This window comes from Cibotium barometz, chromosome 59 (assembly GCF_041138505.1).
Source record: "Cibotium barometz isolate CiBa-2024 chromosome 59, ASM4113850v1, whole genome shotgun sequence".
NCBI classification, from domain to species: Eukaryota; Viridiplantae; Streptophyta; class Polypodiopsida; order Cyatheales; family Cibotiaceae; genus Cibotium; species Cibotium barometz.
Window position 1 is genome coordinate 24,342,991 of NC_141104.1, and position 12,502 is coordinate 24,355,492.

General features: G+C 41.5%; 1 protein-coding gene across 2 annotated transcripts in view; it reads left to right on the forward strand.

Moving 5' to 3' along the window:
- The window catches only part of LOC147605634 (kinesin-like protein KIN-UB), a 177,457-nt gene extending 171,752 nt beyond the window's left edge, over positions 1 to 5,705 (forward strand). For both annotated transcript variants that reach the window (XM_086793395.1, XM_086793396.1), the window contains exons 15-18: positions 4,123 to 4,248; positions 4,348 to 4,491; positions 4,790 to 4,918; positions 5,297 to 5,705. In XM_086793395.1, coding sequence (XP_086649521.1) covers positions 4,123 to 4,248; positions 4,348 to 4,491; positions 4,790 to 4,918; positions 5,297 to 5,475 — 578 coding nt within the window. In that variant the 3' untranslated portion in view covers positions 5,476 to 5,705. The remainder of the gene's footprint in view (positions 1 to 4,122; positions 4,249 to 4,347; positions 4,492 to 4,789; positions 4,919 to 5,296) is intronic.
- The last annotated feature ends 6,797 nt before the right edge of the window (positions 5,706 to 12,502 follow it).

Here is a 12,502-nt window from a genome sequence, read left to right on the forward strand (position 1 = left end):
ACACCGGCTGTCCAAAATTGTAGTCCATTGGTCCAAACCTGGCTTCTGATCCTTCTAGAAGGTGTATGCACCGGTAGGACATGTCCATGGTCATCACTAAAAATGGGCATGCACATGACTGGGAATGTCCTTTGCAAACTTTTCCTCCTCTTTGCTTTGGTGATGGTTGTATTGAATTCATCCACAACCACTATGCAAGTGGTCTTAAAGTGTTGCAAGTACTTTAGTGCATCACCATGATCTGTATAATTTTATGTGTGTGGTGATGGTAAATGACTTGTGTTTTTAGCCATTGAGACGACTTCTTGTGGACCTTACCAGTGTAAGAGAATCGTCCTCTCCTAGAGTTTGATTAACAATGGTATCAGGGGTTGGTTGGGCACAGTGTTGCCACGCGTTTTTGAAACGGCAGGTATGAAACGGGTTTCATACGTTTTGAAACGTTTCATAAAAGGTAAGAAACGGGTACAAAAAGGTTTCATACAAAATAGAAAAAGCATGTATATTTTTAACTTGAAATATACAAAAGACAAAACTGTTGACATAACTTATAAGAGACCACATTGAATTCATTTCAATAAAAACAAAATACATGTAAGATATGATGATATCACAAATTACGTGGGTGATCACTGATGACTAAACAGAAATCAAAAGGATCACCACGTGGGTGATGAGTCATGACTCAAAATCCAAGATCAAAATAAATAACATGTCCAAAGTTCAAACTAAATAACATGTCCAAATAAAATGTGATTCTCGCAGCAGCTGCTAGCTACTATCTGCATCCTCATCTGCATCCTCATGCTCATCCTCATCTGCATCTTCTGCCTCTGCAGCCTCACTCTCAAGGTCACTGCCGGTAGCCGAGTCCTCAAATGCCTCATCCTCTAGAGGTGCAGGTGCACCACTAGTACTAGCCTCTCAAGAAGATCGTGTAGTGCGAGCCAGATCCATGATCTCCTCATAGAGCATAAAATAGATGTCTCTCTCCTCTTGAGGAATGTCGGGAATCTCCTTGCACTTCATGATATCAATCTTATCTGGATTCACTTGGCGAGGCTCAATGGGATGACCCTTTTGTTCTAGCAATCGGAGATTGCAATGACAAAAGACAAGCCTCTCCAATTGTGCTGTGGAGAGTCTATTTCTCTTTTTCGTGTGAAAAAGAGCCCATGTACTCCAGTTCCTCTCACAAGGAACTGAATTGCAATCCTGGGAGAGAACTCTCAATGCAATCCGTCTCTACATTGTACAAAAAAGAATGTTAAGTTAGAGTCAAAAAGAGAGTAGCATTTGAATGTAGATTTTGAAAGAATAGGAGACAAAGATACAAGATTCAAGAATCAAGAACCTTACCAAGTTGGGTGTCCCAATACCGTATTTCTCCCACCAAGACACTGGCTCCAACTGTGTCTCCCTGAGCAATGCAGTAGCTCGCCCAAACATATGGCTACCGTTGCGGTAAATGAGAAGCTCATCCTCGAGCTTTCTCGTAAGCTGTATATCACCTCCCACTCCCACCAACTTGGTAATGTACTCGATCCATCCTGACTCTAGCTCCTCATTGAGGTATTGCTCCTCATTCCTCCAAAGGGGATGCAAAATGTGAGCAATAGCATGGATTGGCCTATGAAACCAATCCCAACGCCGATTCCAGATCTCCTTAATATCTTGAACTCTACATGTGACATACATAAGAGATCAAGATTTATAAAATAACTTATAGGAAGACTCAAGAGAAAGACTCAAAGACTAAAGTTAAAGCCCAAGGGTGAGCACCTGTCACGCGACAAGGTAGTGAAATCATTGAGAGCTTCACCAATTCTGTCCATGAACTCATAAAGCAGCCCAATGGTACTCCCCTCCATGTCTGTGAGCCGAAGGACACTATACATGGGCTGAAGTGCCTTCACAAGTCCCTCTGCATCTTGCCACCAAGTATCTCTCATGACCATACGAGAGAATGCTATAGACTTGGGCTTATCCTTGTCCTCCCATGCTGTCCATTCAGGACACACAATAGTGCGTAATAAGCCATGTCGCACTCTCACTAGTCTCTCCACCACAATAAACATATATGCAAACCGAGTTTTGGAGGGCTTTAGAAGCTTAAGATCACTACTGGCCTTGTACATTTGGCCTCTTTGTGACAAAGTTTAGCATGGTAGATGCAGCTGAAAATACATGGCTCACCCAATCAAGCTTCCCCACATCCTCAATCATCAAGTCAAGGCTGTGTGCTGCACAAGGTGTCCACACAATCTTGGGGAACTCCTCCTCTAACATCTTGCCCATGGATACACAATTGGATCCATTGTCTGCCTTCTTCCATCGAGGAGTCCTGACAATGTGGAAGGATAATCCACATTGAATAAACAACTTCATCAACTCCCTCGTTGCCTCTTTCATGGCAGCCTTTTGCATCCCTGCTTGTACATGTCCTTTCTTGAACACTGGAAGACTAGTTCTTTTGGCTCGAGGTGCCGAGCTAGAACCACCTGCAACACCACCTGCAACCTCACCACTGGTATCTTCCTCTCTAATACTGTGAGTCCTCTTGGAGACACTTTGACGTGCTTCAGGCTCTCCCAGATTGGGGATATCCTCAAGGGGGATACCTAGCTGCATGGCCTTCCAAGCCTTGAGGCTATCATAGATTTCTTGTGGCACATGCTTACATGGCCCGATGCCAAAACCCTTTGTTTGTGACAAATGTGCCTTCAGCCTGGTGACAATGCCATGGTGCTTATCAGCACAAAAGTTGCATTTCCACTTTCCGGAGCCCGAGCCACCATATCTAGACTCGAAGGTGACATTGTTTCAAAGAGAATCACCTGTTCGAGGCATCCTACAAGGCGGGGATAAATGCAGATTGTTGGCCCTGTAAGTGCGACACAGAACATAAACTAATCTCATTATATGATTCATGATTTTAACTGTCATCTTGACCAACGATAGAGAAAGGGGAAGAGAAGCTAGATAGACTTAGAAGTTAGGCCTCAATAGAGCAAGGGTGGACCGTGGAAGATATGCCATAAATATTGATGGAAGAGAAAAAAGTGTGCTGCTTTGTGAGTTGTGCAGAGAAAACCAACATGAAGCAAAACATGACATTACCCCTTTGGGAGACCTCCACAAGGCTCAAGGACACCAAGGAGCAGGCGGGCTGACACGAGCGATGGCAGGCTGGCACACAAATCGGCGAAAAGTCACAGGCGGCCGTCACTGGGAAACGTGAATGAAAGTGCGCCGTACGAAACGATTCATTTTTTAGGTTTTTAAAATATGCATGATGAAAAAAACGTGTTTCATACAGTTTCGTCCGTTTCGAACCTGTATGAAACGCGTTTCTATGCAACTGTGGTTGGGCAGCCCTGACATCCAATCACGTGAATAGCTCTGCCTCCTCGATTTCATTTAGACTGGATCTCCTTGGAACACATATGGCCGCCATCATCAATCTATAGTACAGCTCTTCCGCTTGAAGTCCTCTAGTAGCAGATACATTTATGCCATGAAACTGGTCCAACCATAAGCGCTAGAGTGAGTTAATGGGCAACGTAAGTGCCCACTGTTGCAGAAGGGTTGTAATATTATGGGATGATGTAATGTGCAGTTTTTTTAAATAAACATTTTACTTCCATGAGTTGCAGTTTTATTCTATATTTTCAATCTATTTCTATCATAGCTGTCAAAACTTGGCGTCGGAAAGGCCCCAACCCCATTCTCATGTTTGTGCCCAGAAGCGGTTGCTAACCCAACCCCATTCTCATGTTTTTGGCCAGGAGAAGTGGTTGTTGGTTGCTAACCCCATTGAGAGATGTTTGCATCCCAACTTGCACGCCAACCTTTCCCAAACCCGTTGACTGCAACGTTGAAAGCGTTGGTTGGCAAGTTGGGAAAAGCTAAGCTTGCAAGTGTTGTCCTAACCACGTGCAGCTAGCTAGCGTTGGCAACTATGATTTCTATGTAGATTGGAAGCGGAATGTCATCATTCTTGTATGAGTCTAGTTTTTGAATCAACTCATAATACATTGGAAGAATGGAGAGCACCTCTGAAAATAATCCATATGTGGCTTGCCAATGCGCAATTGAAATTGATTTTCCCTCCCTTCGCAGAGCTTAATCAGGTTAAAATTGTTGAGAAAGGAGCTGTGGGGCTGTTAGCACTCACCGCCAAGGATGCAGAGGATCCTCAAACACTCTGCATGGTGGCGGGTGCACTTGCAAATCTTTGCGGCAATGGTACTTAGTCTATCTTCGATTTAAATCTGCGAAAACAAGGGTGTATACTCCTGTTGCCTCTGTAGCTCCAAGCTTCAACATTTCAAAACTTGTCTGCAGGTGAGCTACAATCAAAACTAAAAGATGAAGGTGGTATTGAAGCGCTCTTGGGAATGGCGGGACTGGGCTACTTAGACGTACAAGCTCAAGTTGCTCGTGGAATTGCCAACTTTGCCAAGTGCGAATCTCGTGGAATTGTACAAGGTATCCTGCATTTCTTGTCTTCTTTCACACAACCTTTGCTACTGAGTGCTTTGACACGTAGTTAACAAGCATCATTGACATCATAAGAGATACTAATATCATCTCTCCACATGAGTTTACACAGAGAAGAACATGATCCATAATTTTGTGACAATTGTCACAAAGAGAAAATGGGAATAAAAATTTGCATGCCCCTCTGAGAATGCATACCTTTCTTTTGTCTATCCATCAAGCATCATCATGCTTTTTGAATTAAATTCACTCTTCCTTTTTTTTAAAATTTATTTTTTAAAAGCAGAGCTTCTTAAGGGGAGGTCACTACTTATTGAAGATGGAGCTCTGGCTTGGGTTGTTGCAAACGCAAACAATGAGTTTGCTGCTATCAGACGCCATATTGAGCTGGCACTCTGTCACTTGGCACAAAATGGTAGGTCATGGAAGTGGTTAGTAAGCAAATGAATTCTGTGATACCAGGTAAAAGTAAGTCTAATCCTTCACCACACTGTTCCACCAGTTAGCAAGCTATAAGTTGTGAAGTGTTTACCAATGGCAATGGCTGCATGATGATTCTTTCCCATGATGTTCATCACCTTTTCTGAGCGAGTGAGGTTCAGCTTCAGATGCTTTTTATTCTGCCAAAACCAAGACTTACGGACAGCTCTGCAATTCCATGTCTGTCAAGATCTCCCATGCTCATTGACTGCAGTTTCCTTTCCTCCCATGGAAGTTTTACATGCTTTGATGCTTGATGCGCTTGTGAGTGTGTCAATTGCTGATAGTGGGCTGTGTGATGTGATGTGGACAGAGTCAAATGCCAAGGATCTTGTGGAGGGAGGTGCCTTCACAGAGCTTGTCCGCATATCGAGCGAGTGCTCAAGAGAGGACATCCGTGGCCTTGCCTACCGGGCCATGTGTGCGAGTCCAACTCTGCAGGCAGAGCTGCTGAGGATACAATGTCTGTCTTTATCACCACCCACAAACTAAGAGAAAGCCCTAAACCTGCAAATGGGTTTCTCATCTTCATACCTATAACTACTCCATGATTTTAAGAGGCATCAAACCTAAACCCATTCCCCCCTATTGTATTTAACGTGTGAGCTCTAATGCATAAGATACAATGCCTCATTTTCACACCATGCATCTCGCATGTAACATGCTGCTGAAATTTTGAGAATTCACGCCCCCTGTTTAAACCACCAAGCATGTCATTCAAATTCTCTCAAATCTCTCTACAACTTGATGATCAGAGATGTAATGAAGTGCACAGAGCTAATGAGGTGGATGCACATGCTACTGTTGGAAGCTTAATTAACACTGGTGGCAGAGAGCTAATGATGCGGATACACATTCTTGTCTAGTGGTCAAGTCACAATAGGGAAGAAGCCAAAAAGCAGTTGTCTTAGAAAGTGTATCTGAGACAATGCGCTACATTTTTTGGAATGCAGCAATGTTAACATGTCATTGAGTTGATTGAACCTATATACATGAGATATTTGTTGTAAATGCTTCATGACTTTGTCAAGAAGTTCAAAGTCTCACTCAATGTGTGTGTGTGTGTGTGTGTGTGTGTGTGTGAGAGAGAGAGAGAGAGAGAGAGAGAGAGAGAGAATAGGGACGAACCACGAGAGCCACCTGTACAGCGCCACCGTGAGGAGATCGCGACTGTGAGCCTCCCATGTAGAGCCGGCCACCTGCCGTCTGTCGCCCGTGCTGCTTCTGCAGCGCTGGTGTGCTTCCCGCTGCTGCCTTGGCAGCGCCTGCTGCTTTCTATCGGCCCCGCTGCTCGCCTATCCAGCCTCTCATTGTCACTACTGTTCCAGCGCCTGCTGTCAGCCCTTGTGTGGTGTGTCCTCCTTTCTTCTGGGTGCGTGTGCGCGTGCGCGCGCGCGCTTCCGCTTCTTTGTCTCTCCTCATCCGAATACTTTTCCTTCTTTTCTACTCTTTGCTTCGCCTCTCTCCTCTTCTTCTTCGCTTCTATCCTCGTCTTCTCTTTTAGTTGTGCCTGTGTCTATTCGTCTTTTGTATTTCTTGCATCTGTTGCTTGTGTTTTTCCTCTCTTCCTTCATGGCCCAAACTGTAGCTACTTACCATAGAAGAGAATTGTCATTGATTCCAAACGCATTTTGATTTGCAGCCTCTTTGATAATCCCAAACTGCAACAGTTTTGTGACACTTTCGAGGAAGGTTTTGTAAATCATTTATAGCATATATGGGTCTGGATAAAGGAAAAACAAAAGTTTCTTTGACAAGCTCTCATGATGGGACGAATGTGAAAGATGACTCTGATACATGGGAGAGTCCTATAAAAACTATAATTCTTGAAAGAGGCCTCTGGTCTCTCGTAATCGGAAAGAGGGAGCTTCTACATTTGCTTCAACTACCTCGGTGCTTGACACTTCAGGCAATATTACAAGAGTGGGTAGCAGTAGTGAGGTGATTCTTTGTTCAAACATGATGTAGAAAATTCGATGCACAAAAACATGGTTGATGTTCAAACTACAAAATGTTCTTTGCATGGTGACTTGAGCAATCAAGGTGCCATGCAAGTTGAGGTGCAGCCTCTACATTACTTACATTGTAAATATATATATACCAATCAGGTGCTTTGCTTACAATATATAAGGTCTTTGGTGATATAAATAAATGGAGGTTGTTTTGGTCATATGTAAATACTATCCACATGTGGTTTGTTTGCAAGAATATAATTAGCTTAGTTTTGTTGGAAGATTCTTTGGATATCAAATCTTCTATGCATGATCTCAAGCTTTTTCTAGCACCCTCATAATGGCTAAGCATGAATTGCAGCCTATATTGGTCTATAATGATCCAAATGGCCATTGACTTGTGTGCAATGTATGATTGCAGGAGAGTTGTATGAATTTGCGAGTGTTTATGCATCGTAAAATTAAGCATATAGATTGAGATGTGGCGCTCCTTACGTGCACACCCATGGATTTCAAATGCTTTCATCATAAGGGATTTCAATAATTTGCCTAACTTTCATGATAACACCTCTCATTGATTGGTTGCGAACAATGACTTCATTGGATGCATGTGATTTGTGGACACAGCTCATGCCACATTCAAAGGGTTATACTTTCCATCCTAAGATGTTTTGCGTTACTGGGCTTTGGACAGATGGTACCTTCTAAATGTTTCTCAATATGATGCATATGCGTGTAAGATATGGATTAATCATACATTGTGTCTTTGATCATTCGTGGGTATGGCTTGGTATGTACCTTGGCATGGTTGACAATGACTATCCCTTACCTCATAAAAGGTTACTTATGATTAATAATAATAAATTGTTGCATGCTCTTTTTGTTGATTTGGTACATATAGTTACATATCCTGTTTTCATGCACATGCAAGAGGATATCGATTTCGCTTGGTTGAGCTTTGTATAACAAATGCAAGCTGTGATACAAGACTATGGCAAATGGTACATGGGAGAAATAGAAGACGAATCAAACAAGCAAAAATTGCAACACAAGAGTACATTGAAATTAGCCATTCTAGAGAGCTGAATAATTATGAACAACAATTGTAAGCTGAAAATTGTCTTCGCCATAATGATGAACGTAAGCTTAATAAATGGTAAAGTAGGATGAGACAGAAGCCATTACTTGATAAAGGTTGCTTGTCAAAATCTTTTATCAAAGGCTTGCATGCTTTCAGACAAAAACAATGCATTGCTAGAGTCAAAAGAACATAAGGTGCTTGGACATGCACAAAAACATAGCTTGCAGATGTTTGCCATGAATACTTTTCTTGCATTTTTGTTGCTCCTCCCACTTTTGAGGGAGACTCTTGATGCTCGAGAACTTTTTTTACAATAGGTTGTGTCTGTTATTACACGCCAAGAGGCTAACAATATGGATGAGCCCTTTACAAATGTAGAATTGGATGATGCTATGAAAGATCTAGGATGGCTCGACTACTGTGGAGTTATTTTAGATGTTTTGGAATATTTTGAGATTGTCAATTTTGTATATGGTAAATCATTGATGGAATCTTGGGTTGTTGCCATGCTCATGAAAATAAGGCTTGCTGAAATTACTGGCCCAAATACAACTATGTGAAGCCATATTGGATTGGTGTCTAATCTCTTTAATGCCAATCATATATAAATTGGTCACCAAGATGCTTGTTAATAGAATAAAAGGTGTCCTACATGGAGGTCTGCATCCAACGCAGTATGGATTTGTCCCTCGAAGACAAATCACTGATAATATAGCAAATATATATATTGGCATTGAATATGTCAAGTATACAGAGCAAGATGTTCTCATCATGCAGGTGGACATAGCTAAGGCCTTTGATACGGTACACTTGGACTTCATAGCCCAGGTTATGGAAAGAATGGGCTTTGGGTCTAGAATGAAAAATGTTATCTTTTGGTTTTATCAAGAGGGATCAACCAAATGCATTTTGGGTGGAGATCTTTTAGTCTCATGGTATCTTGGGAAATTTGTTCAACAGTGTTGTTTGTTTAGTGCACTATTGTATGTCATCGCGACTCACCCAGTGCTCCTTTACATGGACAAATTAACACGAGATGGGCAACTACATGGTCTCTCCATGGTGGATGGTACACAATTTGTGGCATATGCATATGTTGATGACTCTTTCTTTTTTCCCAAGAATACAGAGACTGATGTGAGGACTCTAATGAAAGCATTGCCTCTCTATGGTTTGGTTGTAGAATTACATGTAAAGTTTCAAAAATCAATATTGCTTCCTTTGAAAGATTATGATTAGCATCAACTTTTGTGACTGGATCAAATTCTCCCACCCAAAGAGATAGTTAAGCATCTTGGTTATCCCATTGGTCCATTTGTTGGGAGTTGTCTTTGAAAGATGAGACTCAATGGGTGATGCCAAATTGCAATCTAATAGAATAGTTATCTACACCTCTACATGTGCGATTGTGTATTGTATAATCAATAATTATTGCATATGTCTTGTTCTATCTTTCGGTCCTAGTTATAATGTGCCATTTACAATGGTTCGGTTCCAAATTGGGAAAACTCACTATTGTTGCATATTATTCATTTGAGCAGGGTATTTAGTCAACCGCTTGCTTTGTCTCAACTAACAAGGGCATACAATCTCTCTACATTGGGATGAAAATGGTTATGTTCTCACTTTTTCACATGCAGTTAGACAATGCAACATAGGCCAATTTGGGGCTAGTCTCAATGCTTGAGGGAACAGAGTAACTTCAAGATTGGTGTTTTGATAGACAGCTCCAGGATATACTCCTCTGCCTTTTGCTAATTTATCTGTGGCCAAGCCTTATAGGTTACTCTTACCACCTCCACGGATTGAGGATCATGCAAATCACCTTATAGGTTACTCTTACCACCTCCATGGATTGAGGATCATGCAAATCGCCTCTGGCATACGTTAAAATCTCTTGCTTGGTGGAAAGCTGCATTGAAAAGAATTTGGAAGAGCCCCTTAAGCAACGACTATTTCTATGGAGATGTCTAGTTGGGTTATTCCTAGTGGGATCTCTTTTGGTACAAAGACATTGCCACTGCTTCTTGTAGGCGGTGCTCCCATTCTACAGAGACAATGCCTCACCTTCTTTGGTATTGTTCGCACTCAGGATTCGATGATTTTTTCGGACATCTTCAAGCTCATTTTTTGACGAGGAGGCATTTCTATCGAATATTTTGGCTTTTTGGTTTCGTTCTCCTTTCCTACCAGATTATATAGACTTCCTTGATTAGAGTAGATTTTGGGTATTGTGGACTTTCTACCATGCTCGAAATCAGTTTCTCTTCTCCGGTGATTCTATCCGGCTATTTGTTTATTTTTGGAGATCCTTCTCCAATCCCTTCGAGATTCTCATGAAATCGAGGGCCTTTCTTTCTAGCAATTAGAAGTGTTTTCCCACTGTTTTTGAATTGAGTAGTAGTTGCCCCAATTTGGGACAGCTATTAATGTATAATTTGTTTTTCCTAATGAGACAGTGATTTCAATGTGAGAGAGAGAGAGAGAGAGAGAGAGAGAGAGAGAGAGAGAGAGAGAGAGAGAGAGAGCTAATGAGGCAGATGCACATGCTATTGTTTTTTGAATGCGTTCAAATCTCAAGTGTGTGCAGGCATCTTGTCTAATTAAACCTATCCACAAACTCTCATCCACTAGCTTTCAAAGCTTTCTCATTCTTCTTTGTGCATGCTCAAGAGAAGGATCTCCATAAGCCTAGGCTCCTTTGGAAATTTTTAACAAATTTAAAAGATTGTGGAGCACAACATGATTCTCATTAGGTGTCAATGGGCTTCTTGCCTAGCATGATTGACTGGTCCCAATGTAGCCGCTCATTGGAAACCGTTGCTTTGTAGCCTTTTTGAACTCACTTTCTACAAATCCAAGTTCCAACAAAGACAACTTTTGTGGCGGCATGCTTTAGGAAAGAAAGTTTCGTACTTAAACACATGAAAGCATGTTATCAACCTAAATAATTGGTGGAGTTGATCGTGCTAACAAAAAGGGTGGATTGTAATTCACCTTTCAAAGTAAAAGGATGCCAAAGTCTTCAAATCATTGTGAGACCAAGCCCATTGATACACAGTGATCCAAGAGCTTGTTCTTCATATCATGTAGTTTTTAACGGAGGTGGTTGGCATGTATTTAGATTGGTATTCATCACCACCCACTTATGACTGTATTTCCAAACAGCCTGACCCGTCGATGGTGCCTCATGGAGCAATAGGGTACGAGCTAGGAGTTGGTGCACGCATTAGCTCTAGGACAACACAAAGTGAGATGCAACATGGAAGTATGATGAGTAGGGGGTCACTATGTTTCAAAAGTTGGGAGTTGGTGCACACATTAGCTCTTGGACAACACAAACCAAGACATAACATGGAAGTATGATGGGTAGGGGGGTCACTATGTTTCAAAAGTTGGGAGTTGGACCATCCTCAGGTAACTATTGCCTTTATTTGGAAAGTTTAAGCGATATTAACATCTACAGTAAGCCAAAATGATCTATGAGACAAATAAATAATTGCAAGACCATGTCCAAGTTGATCTTGAGCTAAATCTATGGTTCAAAAAAGAAAAGCATATACCAAAAACATCCTTCTAACCAAATAATGTTAACTTCTCCAACATCATTCATAGGAAGAAGGAATTGGAATGTTCCATGCAACACAATGTGGATGGCATTGGAAACATAGTGACCCCCTACCCATCATACTTCCATGTTATGTCTTGGTTTGTGTTGTCCAAGAGCTAATGTGTGCCCAACTTTTGAAACATAGTGACCCCCCTACCCATCATACTTCCATGTTATGTCTTGGTTTGTGTTGTCCAAGAGCTAATGTGTGCATCAACTCCCAACTTTTGAAACATAGTGACCCCCTACTCATCATACTTCCATGTTATGTCTTGGTTTGTGTTGTCCAAGAGCTAATGTGTGCAAATAGTAATACCCTCATCATCAAGCTGTCTCTAGCCTTGATCAACCAAGCCCTACAGTTGCCTAGAAACTTATATTAATCGATTCGTCTTTTTTAAGTATATTCCCAAAACAAATTTCTGTCTCATAAAGGTGTGGTACCTTTAGGTAGTGCTTTATCATCAAAAGAGTGCCGCTACCAACAGTAACAATATTACGCATAAGTCTGGAAAGATTTGTTATGCAACAAACCTTTGCCTACCCACCACTAGCCATCATCAAGCTGTCTCTAGCCTTGATCAGCCAAGCCCTACAGTTGCCTAGAAACTTATATTAATCGATTCGTCTTTTTTAAGTATATTCCCAAAATAAATTTCTGTCTCATAAAGGTGTGGTACCTTTAGGTAGTGCTTTATCATCAAAAGAGTGCCGCTACCAACAGTAACAATATTACGCATAAGTCTGGAAAGATTTGTTATGCAACAAACCTTTGCCTACCCACCACTAGCCACCATTAAGTGGACCGAAGATACACTTTTGGTGTTAAAAGTGGCCATTAGTTTGTTTGAATATAAAAGAGAAAATAAGGAATAC